Here is a 20,109-nt window from a genome sequence, read left to right on the forward strand (position 1 = left end):
GGTAATTTTGCACCGGACAACAGTATCAGAAGTTTCAAACAAAAGCTTTATTTTATTTGCTAGCAACAAAGCTCTTGGGTGCAGCCACCCCCTAGCAATTTCTTCATACTTTTTAATACTAAAGAACCAACACATTCCACACTCGCACATTGCATACAAGCCAATAAATCCCTTTTTAACTCCAAAGGTCCCAGATGCTTCCAAGTGTGATTTCTCTCACCCACACTTCTCAAGAGATGGGCTTGTGGGCCCAAATTTCTACCCTCCCCACACGGACATTCTTTCAAGTAGTGTAATCAAATGCCTTCAAGGCAAGGCACGGGATGTACCAGACACTGAAAGATGCCATCTATCTTAGCTAGCTAGATACTATGCAACTGATCATGTTTTTCTTTTTCACTGCTCAAGCAAGTTGCGAATTTCTTCCAACACTGGGCAAGATGGGTTTTTAAGCTTTTAGAAGCTTTTAACCCAGTCTAAAAGTATGGCTGCTTGCTGTGAATAGGCAGGCTGAGGCCTTGTCCAGCACACTGTTCTGTGTTCCACAGCGAGCAGCCAGTCAGCAGCTGGGATGCCCACAAGCAGGAGAGGTTGTGGAATTCCCCTCTCCTGCCTTGCTCCCCTGCAACTTGCATGCAGTGAATGGCATATTTGCCTCTAAATTAAGCATGACAATGTTCTTGAACAAATGTGCCCATTTAACATACCAGAAATATAGAGGCCAAGGTAAAGGATAGTCAAAGCAAAAGTAAACCATGGATCTGAATCTCACAAACAGGAAGGAAGTCAGAAGGAATTCATGGCAGAAAGAACAGTAACTATAATCATTTCTTATTTATATCTGACTTTTCAGCAACACATTCCCAAAGCGGTTTAAACAGCAGAGACATTAAAATCAAATCTACAAAAGCACAAAATTACTTACAGACGCCAATGCAGAGCAGAACAAATAAAAAACCTTAGTTGCAGAAAAAATGGGTTTCAAAACTTGTAGAAGCCTTTAACCCCATCGAAAAGCATGGCTGCTTGCCATGATCAGGGCAGGCGGATGCTCTGTGTCCCACCACAAGTGACCAGCCAGATAACTCGGGAAGTCAGCTAAATTGGAGGGAATAACACAAGGAGTGTTTTCTACAACTAATTTAACATTCTTTATGTACGCTACCACGGCGGCCAGAATAATATATGCACAGAAATGGAAGAGCAATGAACTGCCTTCAAAAGAAGATTGGCTGATAAAAATTTTGGAATATGCGGAGATGGCAAAACTTACAGTACTGATAAGAGATCAAAATTTAGAATGTTTTAAAGAAGATTGGAAACCATTCTTAAAGTTAAAACAAGACTACAAAAAAATTCACAATTAAACCATCAGCTAGAATATAAAAACACAGATCTGATTAACAATCTTATAAAGGCCTGGGTTTAAAAAGCCAGGATTTCACACACTTTCTAAAAACTGTGATGGAGACTGAGGAGTGGATGGCCACTGTGAGAGCATTCCAGAGTCTGGGGCAACAACTTAGAAGGCTCTGTCCTGCGTGCACAACAGCCGAGCCTCCCTCATTGTCAGCACTGGAGCAGAGCCCCCTCACCGCCCCCCCCCGTGACCTCGTCAAGCAAGCAGCAACCTTTGAGAGCAGTCAGTCTCTCAGGTATCCATGGCCCAAACCATTAAGGGCTTTAAAGATCAAAACCAGCACCTTGAATTGCTGTGGCAGCCAGTGCAGCTCTTTCAAAAGGGAGTGATATGCTCCCAGCGGGCAGCTCCAGATAAAATCTTAGCTGCCGCATTTTGCACTAGCTGCAGTTTCCGAATATTCTTCAAGGGCAGCCCCACAAAGAGCACATTACAGGAATCCAGCCGTGACGTGACTAAGAGGTGGGTAACTGTGGCCAGATCTGCCTTCTTGAGAAAGGGATGCGGCTGGCACACTAGCTGGAGCTGTAACACCCCCAAGCTGTGTACTTATGCTTTGTCTCACAGAGAGGAAAGAAATGCAAAATCTTTTGCTACCAGCCATTTACTCAGCCACCTTAAACAATAAGGGACGAGCAGGAACGTATTTGTAAACTACTTGTAAAACAACCTGCCTTAGGCCAAGTGCATATTTACAGAGAGACTGAAGTAGAAGAGATTCAGGCCAGGTTTAGTTGCAGCATTGCAGCTATAAGGACAGAGAAAGGGGGGGGGCTGCAGCTGGTGGGGGGAGAGAAACGAATGGGGGGATGGACATCCCCAGACACACCCTGGCTACAGGCCTGGGCAGGCCAGTAGCCAGCCTCAAAGTCTGGGGAGGATTGTAAAAGTCAAGGAAGCAGGTTATATGGCCTTTTAAAAACAATATACAGCCTGGGCCACTTATGTTGAAGTAATGCAAAAGTCAACAGAAATTGCAGTTCTTTGAATCAATGTCTAATAAATGCAATTGTGAGCTCTGTCACAAGAAGAGTAAGGATAAAACAGCGAGGGGGGGATATAAAAACAGGGTGAAGTTATCAGCCTCTCCTCCCTCTAAAGAGTTAACCGGACATGAACCCTTGTCAGCTGGTGAACTCTAGAGCTCAGCCAATCAGCATACCAGGTGGGTGGGACCTAGAGAGCTGTTGCCAGGAAGAAGAGAGTTATTTCTTGGAGAAGCTAGGCTGAATGTTGGCTGCAGGAGAATAGCTCTGCAGATCCTTGAAAGACAGGAAGGTAGGAAGCTTGAACTCTTATCAGGCATTTGGTGGGTTCAAGATAAGGAGCCAGGGCTTATGGCTTCAGGAAGTTTAGTCTAGGGGGAAGTTTGTTTCATCAGACTTTGCGTTAGGGATGTTATATTTCTTTGGTGTGTGCTTTTGCATATTCTTGATACTTTTTTATTATTGCTTCTATGATTCAGCATCTCTTTCCCTCATGTGCACTTGCTCTGAAACAAAGGCTTTAATCCGCTACACAGGGTTAGGCTGAGGTTCTGCTTCACCCTCTCCCATGTATATACCAATGTCTGCCCCCGGGGTGCATATATGCCTTCTCTTAAAAGGCACATTTAGCAGAAAAGGGATATTTTACCTAACATGGACCAAAGAAAACAGGTAAAGTTTTAACTTTAATTCCTGGAGTTCTTTTTATTTAGGAATGAAAATAAACATGCCAAGGAAAAGTGAAGGACAAGATTGGAAAAGTTCAAGAGTAGAAAAAGGCACAAACCATATAGTCTGTTAGTTCTGCTATTATTTAAAGTTACAAGCTAGCATTTAGAAATAGTACAGCCAGGAACCTATGTGCCTACAGTGAAAATACTGAGTGCTGAACTAGGACCAGGAAGACCAGAGTCCTTGTTCAGCCATAAAATGCCCTGGGTGACTGTGCCTAGTCAGTCCTAGGCTTGATTGACTGATGGTCAGACTCCTGATAAGGCAGCTTCTAATATTCCTATCTCCAGTTCAAGCAGATTTTGTGTGCCTTTCCCCACTCCTCTGCTGGCTTGGCACTTATTTATTCCACATTTAATTGTCACCTTATGTTTTTGTAGTGGATTAAAACCTTTGCCTCAGGGCAAGCTCATTTGAGGGGAAGGAAAATGCTGCATCATCCTTGCTGAGCTTCCTGGCAAAGCTACACCTAAAAGGTTCCTGAACTGTTTGGTAGGTTCTAAAGGCTGCTGCCAGCCACTTATCGGCAGCGCTTCAACCCCCCTGAGCTTGGAGTGGAATCCCAGGGAAACTATTTCTTTTGCTATTGGAAAAATACAAAAATCTTCCACGTGTATGCCTGCATGTGGTGAGAAAACTGATAGTTGTTGACTGCCTGAGGCGTGTTTGCACCAGAGTAAAAACCCCTTTCAGCACCACCATTCTCCTAAGTTTAAAAACCCACTCGTAGAGGCTTGTAAAAGAAAAGAACAAAAAGAAAGACAGCTTTATTTCCAGTACTACAGACTGCTTCCATCTGTGACTTTCTCAGCTTTTCTATACAGTTAAGAATACTTAGTAAGTTACAAGAATACTTCAAAAAGCACCCTGAATGATGCTGGGGCAGCACAATTTAAAAATCGTGGTTACCCAGTTGCAAGAAACATGTATGTAGGAAAACACAAAAGCATACATAAAAACTTAGAGTCTTTTGCAATGCCCTGGCTGGATGGGTGAAGGCTAGTGTTTCTTAATTTAGTTATGTTACAGGTAAACAATAACAGACAAGTATCAGGAATATACAAAGCGCACACAAACAAAAAATCTAACATCTTAGTCTGACTAAACAAACTTTTCCCTAGACTAAACTTTCTGAAGCCAAAGCCCTGGCTTCCTTTTCTTGAACTCACCAAACCCTGGTTGAGAATCAAGACCCTGAAGTCATCCTCCTACAGCCATTCTCCCTGGCCACATGTGGTGTTCTGCACCTCCAGCCAGCTGCTTCTAACAAAGAAACAGCTACCTATGTCCCACCCTTTAGGGGAGGAGTGACTGGTCACTACATTTTTATTCTTTAGTGATTTGAGCATTGCAATTTCATTTTGAGACCCGGTCTAAATAGTTTAATGAATTCAATTAAAGGTGGTCTAAGTAGTTTGTAAGTTAATAAAAGAAACAGGAGTCTCTCTCTCTCTATATATATATATATATAAAATCACATATACACACTCACTCTCCACTGGTACAACATCCTTTCTGCAAAGTGCATCACCAATTTTGCCGATTTTACAGGTGGAGACTCCTTTTTCCCCTGCATCAGATTTATCCTGCAATCATTACCCACATAGTTGAGAACCAGTGTGATGTAGTGATTAGAGTGTTAAATACTAGGAAGGGGGGACGCGTTTCGAGAAACAGAGAAATTCCACCCCCCTCCAAATAATTCTATTCAGGAAAAGACAAGAGGAAAACTTTATTTATATATATATACAAACACTAGTTGTACCAGCACAGATCATCTGTGCGCTATGACTTTGTTGCTCTCCTTGCCCTCATTACAGACCTGCTGTATTGCTCATTGTCAGCCACACACTTTCACATGGCCCATCCACACTGCTTGCTCACCCTCTCCCTGCTCACTTTCTCGCTCGCTCCCTGCCCACTTCCCATCCCGTCACCACGTGCTCTCACCCCCCGCCCTCACTCGCTCTCACCCCACCCCCGCTTACCCCTGCCACGTGCCCATTCGCCCATCCCTACTGCATGCTCATTTGCCCCCTGCCCACTCCTTTTCCTTATCTGCATATGGAATCCCCACTGCCCAATCACCATGGTGGTTCTGTTCTGTTACCTCCGACTGGTAAAGCACTGTGTGCTTGTCAAGTAGTGATGTGCACAGACCGGTCCGAAGTTCATTCTAAAGGCCTCCGGACCAGTCCAATAATGGGGTGATTCGCAGTTCGAACGCTGGAATGGGAGTTCCTTTAAGGGCGGTGGGAGGATGTACTTATTCCTCCTGCTACTTCCCCCCCCGGCTGCTTTCCCCCCGCAGGCATGCATTTTTTGATACGCATTTGGGGCGGCAGGATACCTCCCTGCCGCCCCTTCCCCCTCTAGATAGCAAAAGGCTTCAGAAAGCCTTTTGCGCATGCACACATCACACGGAGACATGGGGTATGCACATGTGACTTTCTGAACCCTTTTGCTGCCGAGAGGGGGAAGGGGCGGCAGGGAGGTATCCTACCGCCCCAAATGCTTACCAAAAAACGTGCACTGGCTTGGGAAAAATGGCGGGAGGAATCAGTACACCCTCCCCCCGCCCTTAAAGGAACCCCCACCCAAGTGCTGAACCGCAGCTCAGTGCACATCCTTATTGCCAAGTATGGCCTTAGTGTGTTATATATATCCTATATAATAAAACCCTAAGGTACCTGCGTCCGTGTCTCTTGCGGGTGTTCTGCGCATGCGTGGTGTGCTGGAACTCTCATGAGATTCTGCGAGAATTCCAATATGCTGCCCGGTAACAGCCGGAACGAAGGCAACAACTGAAACAGAGAACGAGGGAAGAGGAGGACGGGACTCCCGAAAATGGCAGGGAGGGAGCTGAGGAGGAGAACAGAGGAGGACGGGTGGTGGGCGAAGCCCCGCTGCCCTTTGGAGGGTCAAAGGAAGAGGAGGACGAGGGAAGGGGAGGACGGGGCTCCCGAAAATGGCAGGGAGGGAGCTGAGGAGGAGAACAGAGGGCTGGGACGGAAAAGGGCGGAGGAGGACAGGTGGTGGGCGAAGCCCCGCAGCACAGCGCCTCCGACACCGCCTCGCCGCCGGGCTCAGCACCCGCTCTTGCGAGCCATCATAAAAGCCACACAGAAGCTGAGCTGCAGCCCGCAAAGGAGACATGTTCTGGGGTCGAGGTTCGGGCCTGAAGGTGGAGAAGGAAATGGTTTGTACTCCAAGGCCGGTGGGGGTCAGAAGGGGAGAAGCAGGGTGGAGCCCCACATGGCAGGTTGAACCTGGTGGAGATGCGCTCATGGCTCCGGAGACACAGCGCGACTCGGCCCACCCAGTCTCACCTTGCCCTTGAAGAAAGACTGTTCTTGCAAACATTTCTACACAATTCTTCTAGCGCCAGTTAGTGTAACGGGCTTCATGTCTATTAGCAGAAAAATAACTGGCAAACTCTTCTCTGAACTCTGCAAGAGTGTCTGTGAATCCTCCCAGCTACAACTTGCTTGGCCAAAAGCAGCAGACTGGAAATTTTAAGAAGGGGAAGGGGGGTAAATAAAGGTCCAAAAAGCATCACCAGCCTGCAGCTTTAGGCTTTGGAAGCAAAGGCTCCCTGGATAAGGTCTGGGCTATCTGTGTGTATCTCTGTTCTGCTCTCCCTATTCCTCGAGATATAAAAAACAAACAAACTTGGCCTTTAATTTTGTCCTAGGCTCTGCTTCAGATGATCTGCCTGGTCTCCAGCTTCACTTGGAACGTTTTTCTTGTGTACTCTGGACAAAGATTTTCCTCGTTTTTCTTGGAGACACTGGAGAGCGTCGGGGCTGGAGAGATCTCCTGCAAGCCTCATGGTCTCGTTCTCCACGGCACCTTTGCAGGGATTACCGCCTGCCTCTCTGCAAAACTCTCGCAACACTATCTTAAAGATCTCCATTACTTGCAAAGCGCTCCTGTAGGAAGAAATCTTTATTAGCCTCTCTGATCGCTTCAGCTGGAAGCACCTCTAGCGGGTGGGTTGACGAAGGGGCTCACTACAGCTCAGCTGAGCCTGATCAGAGGCAGCCGGGCAAGTGAGCAGGCGCTCACTGCAGCAGCAGTGGTGGAGGCAGCAGACGGCTGCCTGGGGGGTGGAGGGCATCGGAAGCGCCTGGGCGCCCCCCAACCTACAGCGCCCCCTTTTTTGGCCAATGCCTCATCTGAAGCTGGGTTTTAAAAAATAACAAATTCCGTACAAGTAGCCGTCTTGCAACAAAGAGTCTTATGGGATCGTATTGTAGCATAAGCTTTGGTGGAGTAGAGCCTGCCCGCACCCCCGCCGGACGCATGAAATGTTTTGCTCAGTTGTGTGTGCCTGAGAAAATGATCAAAACAAATCCACACACGAGCGGGATGTAAACAGTGGGGTCAAAGGGCAATAAACTAGAAGGGACACCTGTGAGCATCTGCAGAGCCCAAATGCGTGCAAAATCCATGCTGAATGCCGCCTTTCCCCAGGAGCACGCTTCCGAGAGAGAAAGCGAGGAAGAAAACTAAATTTGCCCCAAACTGGCTCCGCCCCGGAAGTGCCTAGAATTGGAGAGGAGGGGAGAGAGGAAGCTTTTTCCCCCCTAGCTGCAGCTTTTGTACTGGAGCTAAAATGGCGGCGCAAACCCAGAGTGGGATTCTTCTTAGTGCGGTAAGAAGGGACGAACGTACTGGGGGAAAGAGAGTGTTTGTACAGCGGGCAGAGATTGCGCTCAAGCAATACGCACGGAGAAGGAAGCGGAAAGACTGGATGCGGTCATGCATTGGTATTTTTTCTCCGGCGCATATGTGGGGGGTGCAGTTGTTTGCTGTTTCCTATCCTTACTCTCTCTCCTCCCTTTCCCCCCTGCCCCGGTTCCCTGTTGAAAATCTGCCTTAAATATTTCATTTCCTTGTACAGAGTCTTTCTGAGGAAATGCAGTTTTCCTCTTTTTTCTCTTTTAATCTGTAATCCTATGCACGCTTACTTGGAAATAAGCCCTCTTGAATACAGTGGACTTTCTTCCAAACATGCTTTGAATTGTGTTGCGCCTTGTATAGACTTGGGAAGCTCGGAGGCTTTTCTTAGAAAATATCTCTTCCCCATTTAAGATCGCAAGGCCCACATCCTAAGAAAGCTCCTGTACCTTTAAGAGATGCATAAAAAAGAAAATGATGCTCTATGCTGATGATTCTTTTATTGTAATACGGTGGTGAGATAAGCTGTACCTGGCAAAATTCTTGTGTCTGGTCAGTATTTCAAGGCAAAGAAGCTTTCTTGGGCTACGGCTCTAGGAAAGCTATTACTCTCTCATACTGGATTAGGTTCTGTGTCGCCCACAAAATATTGTTTCCTCTGGAGTTACAAACCCGCATCTCCGGTATGCTCAAGCCTGATAATAAGGGGGCTTTTCCCTGACCCTGTCTGTCGGATTATGATAAGGTGGCTTTTGTGAGGAGTGGGGTGAGAATTTATAGCGTGGGTGATGGGACTAGGTTGACTCCTAGTTTTTGCTATTCAACAGTGGGAGGAGACAACAGAGGCATGCCTTTAAAAACAATTTCTTGCCCTTCCAGTACCAACAGTGAACACACTATTATGAACATGTGATATTTACTTATTGGTCCACCAAGCCCAGTAGTGTAGCTCTGATTGGCAGCTTTTTTTTAACCAGGTCTCTGCCTGACATCATTCTTAGCTGGAAATGCAACCTCTTGAATCTGAGACTTTATGCATGCAAAATATGGGCTTGCCTACTAAACTATAACCCATCTCTAAATGGGAGAAAGAATCCAAAGTTGCACCACCCTGTTAAACGTATGTTTTCACATCCCTCTGTAGTAAGGTTCCGAACTCTTATTATTCTTATATCTATTACCATTATCTCAAATACTAAGCAGATCCATGCAGGCTGCCTGACTAGGCACAATCTCTGCTGCCCAATTGTACTCTTTGTACGATTAAGGAGAAACAGCATCAAATAGTTGACAAATGAGGTGAGGAGTCTCAGTGGTGGGAAGCTTGACTCCACCCCCTGCTCACTTTTATAGTACATGAGCCTGCTGTGGTAGTCAGTGCCACTTCCGGGGATAAATGCCAATTGTGACTTTTGACAAGGTCTACACCCCCAGAGGTGGAAAATAGGTGATCACATTGCAATACTTTCAGCATGTTGTTAAGCTTTTATTGTCCTGTCCGGGCTTGCAGATTCCAAATGTGCAATGGTATTTTAAAAATTTATCAATGTTGTCAGAGCAATGGAAATGAAAATAGACAGGAATGCTCTCCAAGGAATACTCCATGACGAGAGCAGAACAGTTTGTTCATTATTACCCTAACCCTTTCTTCTGTGTAAAAATGACTGCAATTTTACCCTAATCATTTGAGGAGTAGGGATAAAGAAGGGTGATAACAGAGAAAGCTATAAGTGCAATAATGCCGTAACTTATTTTCCATTTCTAAGGGGGTAGATGTTGCCATAAATCACTATGAGCATTCATCCCCTGAGATGGTACCAGTGGCCAAAACCTGTGGGCCTGGCTCATGAACTTTTAAGGAAAGGCACACATCAGGGGCGGAGCTATAATTGGGCAAACGGGTTCAAAGAACCCGGGCCGTGCCCAATCAGGAGCCGCCATTTGCGGCCCTGACACACACCCTGCATCTTACGTCAGACGCAGGGGCGGTAGTTTAGCTCCCGAGCGGGGGCCGTGCGGCCCCTTCGGGAGGTAAACAAAGGCTGGCGCTGCGTTCGCAGCACCAGCCAGGAGCGGCTCTTCCCTGCAAAGGCAGGGAAGAGTTGCTCCTGGCTGGCGCTGCAAATGTAGCGCCCGCCTAACTAGCTACTGAAGGGGCTGCGCGGCCCCTTCAGGAGCTAAGACTGGTGCTGTGTTCGCAACGCAGCCCAGAAGCGGCTCTTCCGTGCAGAGAAGAGCCGCTCCTGGGCTGTGCTGCGAACGCAGCACCAGCCTTCGTCTAACTACTGAAGGGGCCACGTGGCCCCTTCAGCAGTTAAGCTGCTTCTCCCAAACGGAGCCTCAAGGCTCCGTTCGGGAGCCAGACCACACACCCCCGCGTCTGAAGTCAGACGCGGGGGCGTGGCAATCCCTTGCATCTGACATCAGACGCAGGGGGTGGGGCTATCGGGGCGACCGCACACGGACTGCTGGCGGGCTAGCTACGCCCCTGGCACACGTCACACCTAAGATGCTGAAAGAAACACTGACCAACATCCTGACTAATGTTGTACTTGCAGAAGAAGACTATGTGATGTTCCACTTTTTATCTCAGAGTTCACACTTCAGAAACCAACACAGAAATTAACTGAGGCAATGCCGAGAAATTGTAGGCTGTTAATATTTATAAGTTAACTTGAACAGATTTTTCACATTTAGTCCCCTCTCTCTCTCTCTCTCTCTCACACACACACACACACACACACACACGACCTTAATTAAATACCATGGTCTTCATGGCTATCCTAAGACTTGGGAACACACTTCCTGTCAGAATAAGAACTTCCCCATCCCTTGTTATCTTGGAGAAAGTTCTTAAGACACACCTGTCTTCAGGCTTTTAGTTTTAAAAAACTTATACTCTCTTAATTGTGTTTAACTGTTAATTTTAATGGTTTTAAATTGTTTTATTTTTTAATGTAAACCACCAACCTCCTAAGCGGGCTTTCCTCCCTGATTCTCATTCTTGCCTCCCTTTCCTGCAATTACTGAGGTCTGAGCACCATTGTAACTACCCTACCCCGCCCCCATCCCAGCTTAACCATCTGCAGTGTGATAAGGAGAGAAGCAGTTGGGGAGACAATTTAACAACTGCAGCAGCAAGTTCCTTTCCTGATGGTGAAAGTGAAGCATTTTCCCCTGCCCTTCTCTCCTCTATGTATTTCCTACCATCACCATAAACAAAAAAGCCTAGTTGGACCTACAGGTTGGCCAGCAGGAGAACGGTTTCATATTAGAATATAAATGTACTGAGGAGAGTAGCCAGCAAGACATCTAGTGAAAAATAATAAATGGAAAAGCACAAGTTTGTCTCAAGGGCTTTGACCCAATATTGTCAGGAGGAGTATTTGGTCATCAACTACTCCAAATCTAAAATCGTTTGTTTTAACAACAGAGTCAAGAAGTTTACATGGTCTGTTGAGGGTCACCCTATTGAACAAGTAAAACAATTTAAATACTTGGGAGTGGTTTTCCAGCATAATGGTAGGAAATCTGCACATATCAGTATGGTCTCTGGCATGGCAAAACGAAGTGTGTCAGCTGTTTTGAGATTTTACTGTGCTCAGGGTGGTAGATATATACCTGCCACTATTAAATTGTTTTTAGCTGAAACAATACCACAACTTCTTTATGGTGCCCAGTTAGGCCCTTATAACAACTTCACCGCTTTAGAAGGGATCCAGTCGGGCTTTTAAAGAGCTTTCTTTTGTACTCCTAGATGTACGGCAAATGTGGTGATTCGCCAGGAGGCTGGCCTATTAACGACAGAGGTTAGGGCTTGGCTATTAATTATCTACTACTGGCTGAAACTCCACCTTCGACCAGTAGGGCTTATACCCAAGTTCCTTTCAGTGGAACCATAGTCGCCCTGGCATATGAAGATAACTGACAAACTCCAATGCATTGGACTAATTCCCGATTCCTTATTAGAAATGGATTTAGTGAGTGCCAAAAAAAAGGTTTGTCAGCGATTGGAGGATATTGAGATACAGAATGAGATGGCTTGTTTGCCTGTGTTCTATAAACCATTAAAGACCAGCTCGGGTTTTTCTCCCGTGTTATATTTGTTCTCCATTACCATTTGTAAATTTTGCTGGGCTTTCTCAAGAGCTCGATTTAATGCACTCCTGTCAGCATTGCTTATTGGGTGATTTCAACATCTGCCCTTGGAGGCCTGACTCTGTCCCTGTGACTCTGGCGAAGCTGAAACTATAGCCCATGTTTTATTAAATTGTAGGTTTTATTGGGATATCAGACATTGCTTGATTTTAGCTTTACTGACTAGCTTGGTGGGACAATTGGATGATTTTCTAGTCAAGTTTTTACTTTCTGATAATGATTTATTTATTTCTTATACAGCAGCAAAATTTTGTTACATAGCTACTAGGATGTGCAGCTCCGTCTGATAAAAAGGGGTGCTTGGATTGTCTGTAAGATGTGGGGTATTATCTTTTTTTCTCATTGTATGCATATTGTCATGTTTTTTTCCTTTGGTCAATGACCGTAAATACAATAAACTAAACTAATGTACTGGGGGGAGTAGCCAGCAAGACATTTAGTGAAAAATAAAACTTATGCAAAAGCATAAGTTTGTCTCAAGGTGAAGGAAGGAAGGAAGGAAGGTGGAGGGGGGGCGGTGGATAGGCAGGAGGAGTTTGTGGCACACATGGAGAGCTTGCTGCACACACACACACAAAAGGACCTTATTCAGACATTGTTTTATTAGTGAACAGATGTTTGTACACTTGTGCATGTTTTTGTGGGATTGTCTGTATATTCATTCATTCTCAAAGACATTGTTTACACAGTGTAGCAGGCTGGTGTAGCTTCTTCCCAACAGCAAGCATGTACCTCAAGAAAGCTCAAGGTATGATCTGGCTAGTAAAAAATTTCTCTGGCTGGTGAACTGAACCAACATATCATGACCCCTGGTTTTGAGAAGTGGAGAGAGTGGCAATTTAAACTGTATACCGTTTTAGCGGGGTGGGGGGTGGGTAGAAAACTGCAAGTAACCAAAACTATCCCCTGCAATAACTAAATTGGTATACAAGGAGGTGGCCCCCAAATGACAGATTACAGACAGAGCTGTAATAATGGGTGACTTCAATTACCTTCATGTAGACTGTGCAAATTTATGTTCAGGTATTGACAGAGAGGTCAGATTTCTAGACATGCTAAATGACTATGCCTTAGAACAGTTAGTTGTGGAACCAAGCAGAGAGAAGGTGACCTTGGATTTAATCCTGAGTGGTACCCAGGACCTGGTGTGAGATGTCAGAGTTGTGGAACCATTGAGGAACAGTAACCATAATGGGATCCAGTTCAGGTTACATGTGAGTGGGAGTACTGTCAAGGAAGCCCAACACAAAAATGTTGGATTTCAGAAGAGGAAACATCTCAAAAATGAGAGGATTGTTAAAAAGGAAGTTGAAAGAGAAAGTCAGGAGGGTCAAATCACTTCCGAAAGCATGGAACTTATTCAAAACCACAATAATAGAAGCTCAGAATGTCTACCAAGAAGGAGGAAAGGTACTACCAAGTTCAGTAGGATGCCAGTGTGACTAACAAGTCGAATCAGGGAAGCTATAAAAGGGATGAACTCCTTCAGAAAATGGAAGTTCTGCCCAAATGAAGAGAACAGAAAAGAACAAACTCTGACAAAGGAAATGCAAGGAAGCAATAAGGGATGCAAAAAGAGTTTGAGGAGCATATAGCTAGAAGTGTCAAAGGGATAGAGAGATAGCCTTCTTGCCTCACTAACCTTTCAGAGTTTGAGAGTATCAACAGGCATGAGGATAAAGGTGATCAGGTTGATATAGTATACTTGGACTTTCAAAAATCTTTTGACAAAGTTCCCCACCAAATGCTCTCGAGTAAACTTAGCAGTCATGGGATAAGTGGACAGGTTCAGTTGTAGATTGTTAACTAGCTGAAGGACAAGAAACAGAGGGTAAGTGTAAACGAACAGTTCTCTAAATGGAGGGAAGAAGTGGGGTCCCCCATAGATCTGTACCAGTGCTCTTGTTCATACATGATCTAGAATCTGGGGTAAGCAGCGAAGTGGCCAAAGTTGCAGATGACACTAGACTATTTAGGGTAGTGGAATCCAAAACAGATGGTGAGGAGTTCCAAAAGGATCTCTTCAAACTGGATGAGTGAATGACAAAGTGGCAAATGCAGTTCAGTGTAAGCAAGTGTAAAGTGATGCATATTGAGGCAAAAAAAAAAAAAAACCCAACTTCACATAAACACTGATGGGGTCTGAGCTCACAATGACTGACCAGGAGAGAGATCTTGGGGTTGTAGTGGACAGTTCATTGAAAGTGTCAACTCAGTTTGTGGCAGCTGTGAAAGAGGCCAGTTCCATGCTAGGGATCATTAGGAAGGGGGTTGAAAATAAAAATGCTAGTATTATAATGCCCATATACAAATCTATGGTGTGGCCACCTTTGGAGTACTGTGTGCAGTTCTGGTCACCATTTCTTAAGAAGGACATTGTAGAACTGGAAAAGGAGCAGAAGAGAGCAACCATGATGACCAGCAGCCTGAAGCACCTTCCTTATGAGGCAACCCTATAGCGTCTGGGGCTTTTCATTTGGAAAAGAGGTTACTATGCACAGACATGATAGAGGTTTATAAAATTCTACATGGAGTAGAGAGAATGGACAGAGATAAAAAAATTCTCCCTCTCACACATCTCTAGAGCCAAGGGTCATGAAACTGAAGGCTGGGAATTTTAGGACCAACAAAAGGAAGTACATCAGACCCTCCCTATGTTTGTGGCTAAGCCACTGCAGGTATTTCAAGTGAAGATCTCCTGCCAGCTCTCTCTTTGCCCTGCTTCCCCAGCAAAAACCACTGCTATCCACTCATCTTTGTAGTAGTGCCTCACTGAAGAGGAAACCAGACTTCTCTGGTTGTTTGCTTCCCTTTTCTCTCAGACAGTACATGCTTTTCTCTGCCCATCCTTCCTTCCTCTGCAGGCACTGTCACAAGAGCAGTTCCCTATTATGAAGCAGGCAGGCATATTTCAAGTCTCCTGCCACTGTTAGCTTCATACACTGAGGCTGACGTGTTTATGTTGAAACATTTATTTTATGTTTTTCTTATGTGTTTTAATTTTTATTTTATACAATAAAGGTCTGGAGAGAAACATAGTGCCAGATCCATCATGTGTATTGCGTTGCTGGTATACCACTTAATTCAAGATGTCATAACTGTACAGATCTCAAGTGGGTGGCAGAATCATGGACAGAAGTCTTCCTAAAAGATGCAATATATAGCAACAGCATTTCTAATATATGTAGCTCTTCTTAAGTAACTCTAATTCAGGAGCTCTTAAGGTGTTACAGAATAGGGATGTGCAAATCGATTCGGGTGCAAATAGATTTGTACCCAAACCTAGCTGATTCAGGCCATTTGGAAACAGAACAAATCACCCCTGTGGTCCATTGGCTAGATTCGGGTCCAAATTGAATTGCACCAGATTTGATTTGAATTGCTATGAGATTCTGATTCCTCCTATTATTTTGCCAGATTCCCAGCTTTCATTTAAAAAAAAAAAAAAGCTAAGCTCTAGCCCTTGTAGAAGTTGGCACTGTCTTTGGATAGCCAATTACACCCCCCTCCCACCCGCTAGGCAGTGTATAATGAATCTTCATAGGGAGAGGAGAGCTGGTCTTGTGGTAGCAAGCATGACTTGTCCCCATAGCTAAGCAGGGTCTGCCCTGGTTGCATATGAATGGGAGACTTGATGTGTGAGCACTGCAAGATATTCCCCTCAGGGGATGAAGCCACTCTGGGAAGAGCAGAAGGTTTCGAGTTTCCTCCTTGGCTTCTTCAAGATAGGGCTGAGAGAGATTCCTGCCTGCAACCTTGGAGAAGCCACTGCCAGTCTGTGAAGACAATACTGAGCTAGATAGACCAATGGTCTGACTCGGTACATGGCAGTTTCCTATGTTCCTATTCATTATGAGGAAAAGTTATTATATCCCAAAGCATCCAAACACTTGAAAAATAGTGACTGCACATTTTGCTCCATAATTCCACTTCTACAAGGGCTAGAGCTTAATTTAAAATAAAAAAAAATAATTAAAGCTGGGGATCCATGTTAGGGTTAGGATAGGATGACTTCAAATCCCCATTATTTCTTATGGCAGAAATATATAAAATCAGTAAAAACTAAAAATCACCCAAGTGCCCCACTGCCTTGTAATTTGGGGACCTACCCACCACCCAAATTTGGTGCCCCTAGGACCTTTAAAAGAGGTTCGAATTGAACAAAAGAGGTACTTTTTAAAAGTGGTGGTTCTATTTATAGGGGGAGAGCAACTGACCCTATCCATCCTCAGCACAGCATCCCTCCAGAGGCTGTTGCTGGTGTCTTTCTTATGTTTCTCTTTTAGATTGCGAGCCCTATGGGGACAGGGAGCCATTATCCTTAGTTATTTTTAATTATGTAAACCACTTTGGAAACTTTTGTTGAAGAGTATATAAATGTTGGTCGTATTCGTGTAAGACTGACACGGAACTGAATTGCTTTCCAAGGTTGTCAGCAATTTTTTCATCTCTGTGTGGAATGAGTTTTGTTCTGGGCGGTGGTTTCAAGGCAGTGTGTATGTAATTGCATTCAGAATGGGGCCTTCCTGACTCAACCTGAGCGGGAGCTAAAATGAACTGAGCGGACATCCAAAAACTTGTGAGCGTGCGCATGCCTTAGAGGGAACAGTGGTTGTCAGGCTGGCACCTATTCCAAGAGGGTCCAACAGTATCTGGGTGCCTGGTGGGTGTCAGATTCAGAGCAGGACTTATGTAGAGTATGTACCACAAATTGGATTTGTGGAACAAGAGCAGGCACAAGAATGGGAGCTGCAGAAGAGACCTTGGTAGCATGTCTGTCGGCAAGTCCAATCCTGAAAACACACAGAACTCTGGGTCAACAGAGTCACAAAAGGCAGGGAGTACGTATGCTAACATTCTGTATTGAGGGTCAAGGGAGCAGAGAGGGCAAGGCAGTATATTACCTGATCGGAACACAAAGCAAACAGGGCTCGGTGTGCCAGTTCAGTTAGTAGCAAGGAGTTGTTCTGATTGCATTACCAGTGGGGCCAGGCTAATCCCATCTGACTGCTATTTGTCCTAGGACCTTTCCTTGCCTAGCTGACAGTTTTTCTTCATTAAGAATGCAAGAGGCATCAAAACTACACACGACACACGTATAACTTGATTCTAGTTTCTTACATAGGAGGACAAAGGTCTGCTTTAGCCATCAATGAGCAGGTATGAGCCTCAGGCTCATGCGCTTCTCCACTGTGCTCAAGGGAAGAGACTGGAGGTTTGTCTTTGTAACAAATTGGAGTTTTCTGTTGCATGCAAAAACCATAGTTTAACAAGCCAGGATATCAAACCAGAACCTGGTTTGACAGCTTGGCTTGTTAACTAACTGTGGTTTCAACCAATTCAGTTCCCCATATATGGGGAACCATTTTGTAGAACCAACTACAAAAGGGAGCTTTACATCTCCTCCCTTCATGTCTGAAGGAAGAGAAGAGGCAGGGAACATGCAAGCAAAAGGCTTGTGCTTGTTCATTCTTATCCCAACAAACCATAGCTTGCTATGCCATCTGAATGGGGCCCATATGTCCAATATCAGTATCTTTCACTACTACTGCTATAAATATATACTGCTTTTCAAGAAAAGTTCCCAAAGTGGTTTTCGGAGGGAGGGAGGGATCACTGTCCCCAAAGGACTCACAATCTAAAAAGAAACATAAAATAGACACCAGCCACAGCCACTGGAGAGTTGCTATGCTGCGGTTGGATAGGGCCATTTTCTCTCCCCCTGCTTAATAAAGAAAATCACCACTTTAAAAAGGTACCTCTTTGCTCAGTTAGCAGGGGTAACTTTAGGATAACTACTTACTAACCTAAATAGTTTAGTGTCAACCTCAAATTTGATCACCTTTCTGTTTACCCCAACTTCTAGACCTTATATGAATAAATTAAAAAGCACTGGTCCCAGTATAGATCCCTGGGGGACCCCACTTCCTACTTCCTTCCATTAAAAGAACTGTCCATTTATACCTATCCTTTTTCCTGTCCTTCAACCAGTTACCAGTCCACAATTGAACCTGTCTGCTTATCTCATGACTGCTACATTTTATCAAGATACTTTGATGAGGAACTTTGTTGAAAGCTTTTTGAAAGTCCCAAGTGTCCTATGTCAACCAGATCACCTTATCCACACGCCTGTAGACACTCTCAAAGAACGCCAAAAGTTGATTAGGCAAGATTTACCTTTCCAGAAGCCATGCTGGTTCTCCTTCAGCAGGGCCTGTTCTTCTATATGCTTAACACTTTTATCTTTGAGAATGCTTTCTATCAGTTTGCCCAACACAGACATTATAGTAATCACCCTGTAATTTCCCGGATTCCCTCGGATCCCTTTTTGAAAATCACTGTACATTGGCTGCTTCCCAGTCCTCTGGTACAGAGCGTGATTGTAGGGATAAGTTACATATATTTTTAAGGAGGTTTTCAATTTCACATTTGAGTTCCTTAAAGATTTTTGGGTGCCTTCTGGCCCTGGTGATTTGTTAATCCCCCCCCCCAACAGTCTATGACATCACCTCTATCTGACTCAGTTCTTTAGCCTGTGTCCCTGAGAAGCTCAATTGAGGCACAGGTATACATTTAGTATCCTCTGCCATGAAGACAGAGGCAAAGAACTCATTTCGCTTCTCTCCAATCTCCATATACTTCTTAATAATCCCTTTCACTCCCTCATCATTTAATGGACAAACCACCTCCCTGCCAGGTTTCCTGCTTCTGATGTATTTTAAAAAGTTTTTATAGTCTCCCTTGATGCTTTTAGCTAAATGTTCCTCAAATTCTCTTTTCACCTTCCTCATTGTCTCCTTGCATTTTTATTTATTTATTTATTTATGCATGCATGCCAGAGTTTGTCCTCTTTGTTTGGACAGGCCTTCCAATTTCTGAAGGAATTCTTCTTCCCCTTTTAGCTTCCTTGACTTTACTTGTTGGTCATGATGGTATCCTTCTGGACTTGGAGGCACCTTTCCTCCTTTTCGGTATACATTCTAACTAGGATGTGTAGGACATACTCTAACTAGGATGTTTTAAATATACTCCATGCATACTGGGGCAAAATGACTCGCTTGATTTTCTCTTTCAATTTTCTTTTCACCCCACTCTTCGTTTTAAAGAAGTGTCTATGTTAGACTTCCTTGGTGATTGGCGATTCTCTCCTCACATATATGCTGAATTTGCTCACACTATGGTTTCTGTTCCCTAAAAGTTCCACGGCACTGACAGCTCGCACCAGGTCCTGAGCACCACTCAGGATTAAGTCTAAGGTCACCTTCTCTCTGGTTGGTTCCATGACCATCTGTTCTAGGGCGTGAGTGACTCCCAGTCACTGTCAGTGTTTTGATCAGGGGGCAATAGCACATCCCTAGTTGCACATTTCCTTTTAGGCCTTGTATTGTCACCCACATAGTTTCTGTGAGGGACTCAGGTCTTCCTAGGTTTTCTAGGGCATTGCTGATGCCCTCATTGCTCTTTCCACCTTCTGAAAGAGATTCAGCAAAGGAGGTCAGTAATTTATTGGCCTTCCTGTTATTAGCAGAGCTGGACTTGCAGCAGATGGCAGGATAGTTGAAGTTCCCCCTTACTAGTAATGCCTGCCTCTTTTAAAATTTGGCAATCTATCTAAGGAAAGTACTGTCCATATCTTCTGCTTGAAAAGGTGATCTGTAGTGAACTCCAGTGATGGTTTAATTTCTCTCTCCTTTTCTAGTTACTCAGACACTTTCAACTGGACTTCCATGGTCAGACTAATGGACTTTTTTGCAGGTGTATACACTCTACAAATAATGCCACTCCCTCCGCCGCCACCACCACCACCACTACTTCTGTTCGGTCTGTTATGCCCTTCAAGTACTATATTCCAATCATGACTTTCAACTCACCAAATTTCAGTGATTCCTATCAGATTATGTTTGCCTCGCTGCTTTAGGTTTTCAAATTTATCCTGTCTATTTGTAAAGCATTTATACTCTGCCCTTTAGTAGAAGGAGAACTGGCCTTGTGGTAGCAAGCGTGACTTGTAGCAAGCATGAATGGGAGACTACATGTGTGAGTACTGTAAGATATTCCCCTTACGGGATGGAGCCACTCTGGGAAGAGCATCTAGGTTCAAAGTTCCCTCCCTAGCACCCCCAAGATAGG

The 20,109-nt window shown here is 44.7% G+C and overlaps 2 protein-coding genes across 5 annotated transcripts in view; one reads left to right on the plus strand and one right to left on the minus strand.

The window, feature by feature from the left end:
- Positions 1-819: 819 nt before the first annotated feature.
- LOC128349253 (uncharacterized) lies at positions 820-7,689 on the minus strand. 3 transcript variants are annotated; one of them, XM_053305284.1, is made up of 3 exons: positions 7,553-7,689; positions 5,829-7,070; positions 820-1,098 (listed from the first exon to the last, which is right to left on the minus strand). In XM_053305284.1, the coding sequence occupies exons 2-3, from the start codon at positions 6,499-6,501 to the stop codon at positions 1,001-1,003; spliced, it is 771 nt and encodes a 256-aa protein (XP_053161259.1). In that variant the 5' UTR covers positions 6,502-7,070; positions 7,553-7,689; the 3' UTR covers positions 820-1,000. The 3 variants fall into 3 exon arrangements, 2 of the variants coding, with proteins under 2 accessions (XP_053161259.1, XP_053161260.1); XR_008318664.1 differs by lacking the exon at positions 820-1,098 and having other exon boundaries at positions 5,766-5,942; positions 6,468-7,070; XM_053305285.1 differs by having other exon boundaries at positions 5,829-7,689.
- The window catches only part of MORC3 (MORC family CW-type zinc finger 3), a 51,693-nt gene continuing 38,988 nt past the window's right edge, over positions 7,405-20,109 (plus strand). Inside the window, exon 1 of one of the 2 annotated variants that reach the window (XM_053305282.1) lies at positions 7,405-7,795. In XM_053305282.1, the coding sequence (XP_053161257.1) occupies positions 7,757-7,795 (39 nt within the window). In that variant the 5' untranslated portion in view covers positions 7,405-7,756. Of the gene's footprint in view, positions 7,911-20,109 lie in introns of both variants that reach the window. The other variant, XM_053305283.1, reaches the window with a different exon arrangement.

Source organism: Hemicordylus capensis, chromosome 3, assembly GCF_027244095.1.
Source record: "Hemicordylus capensis ecotype Gifberg chromosome 3, rHemCap1.1.pri, whole genome shotgun sequence".
Lineage (NCBI taxonomy): Eukaryota > Metazoa > Chordata > Lepidosauria > Squamata > Cordylidae > Hemicordylus > Hemicordylus capensis.

Bases quoted from the DNA above. Each gene is read 5' to 3' on its own strand.
- LOC128349253 (XM_053305284.1), bottom strand. From the start codon at position 6,501: ATGTTTGCAAGAACAGTCTTTCTTCAAGGGCAAGGTGAGACTGGGTGG. The intron at 1,099-5,828 runs GTACCTTAGGGT...CCTCCAATTTAG, and splicing joins CGCAAGAGACACGGACGCAG to CTGACTTCCCGAGTTATCTG.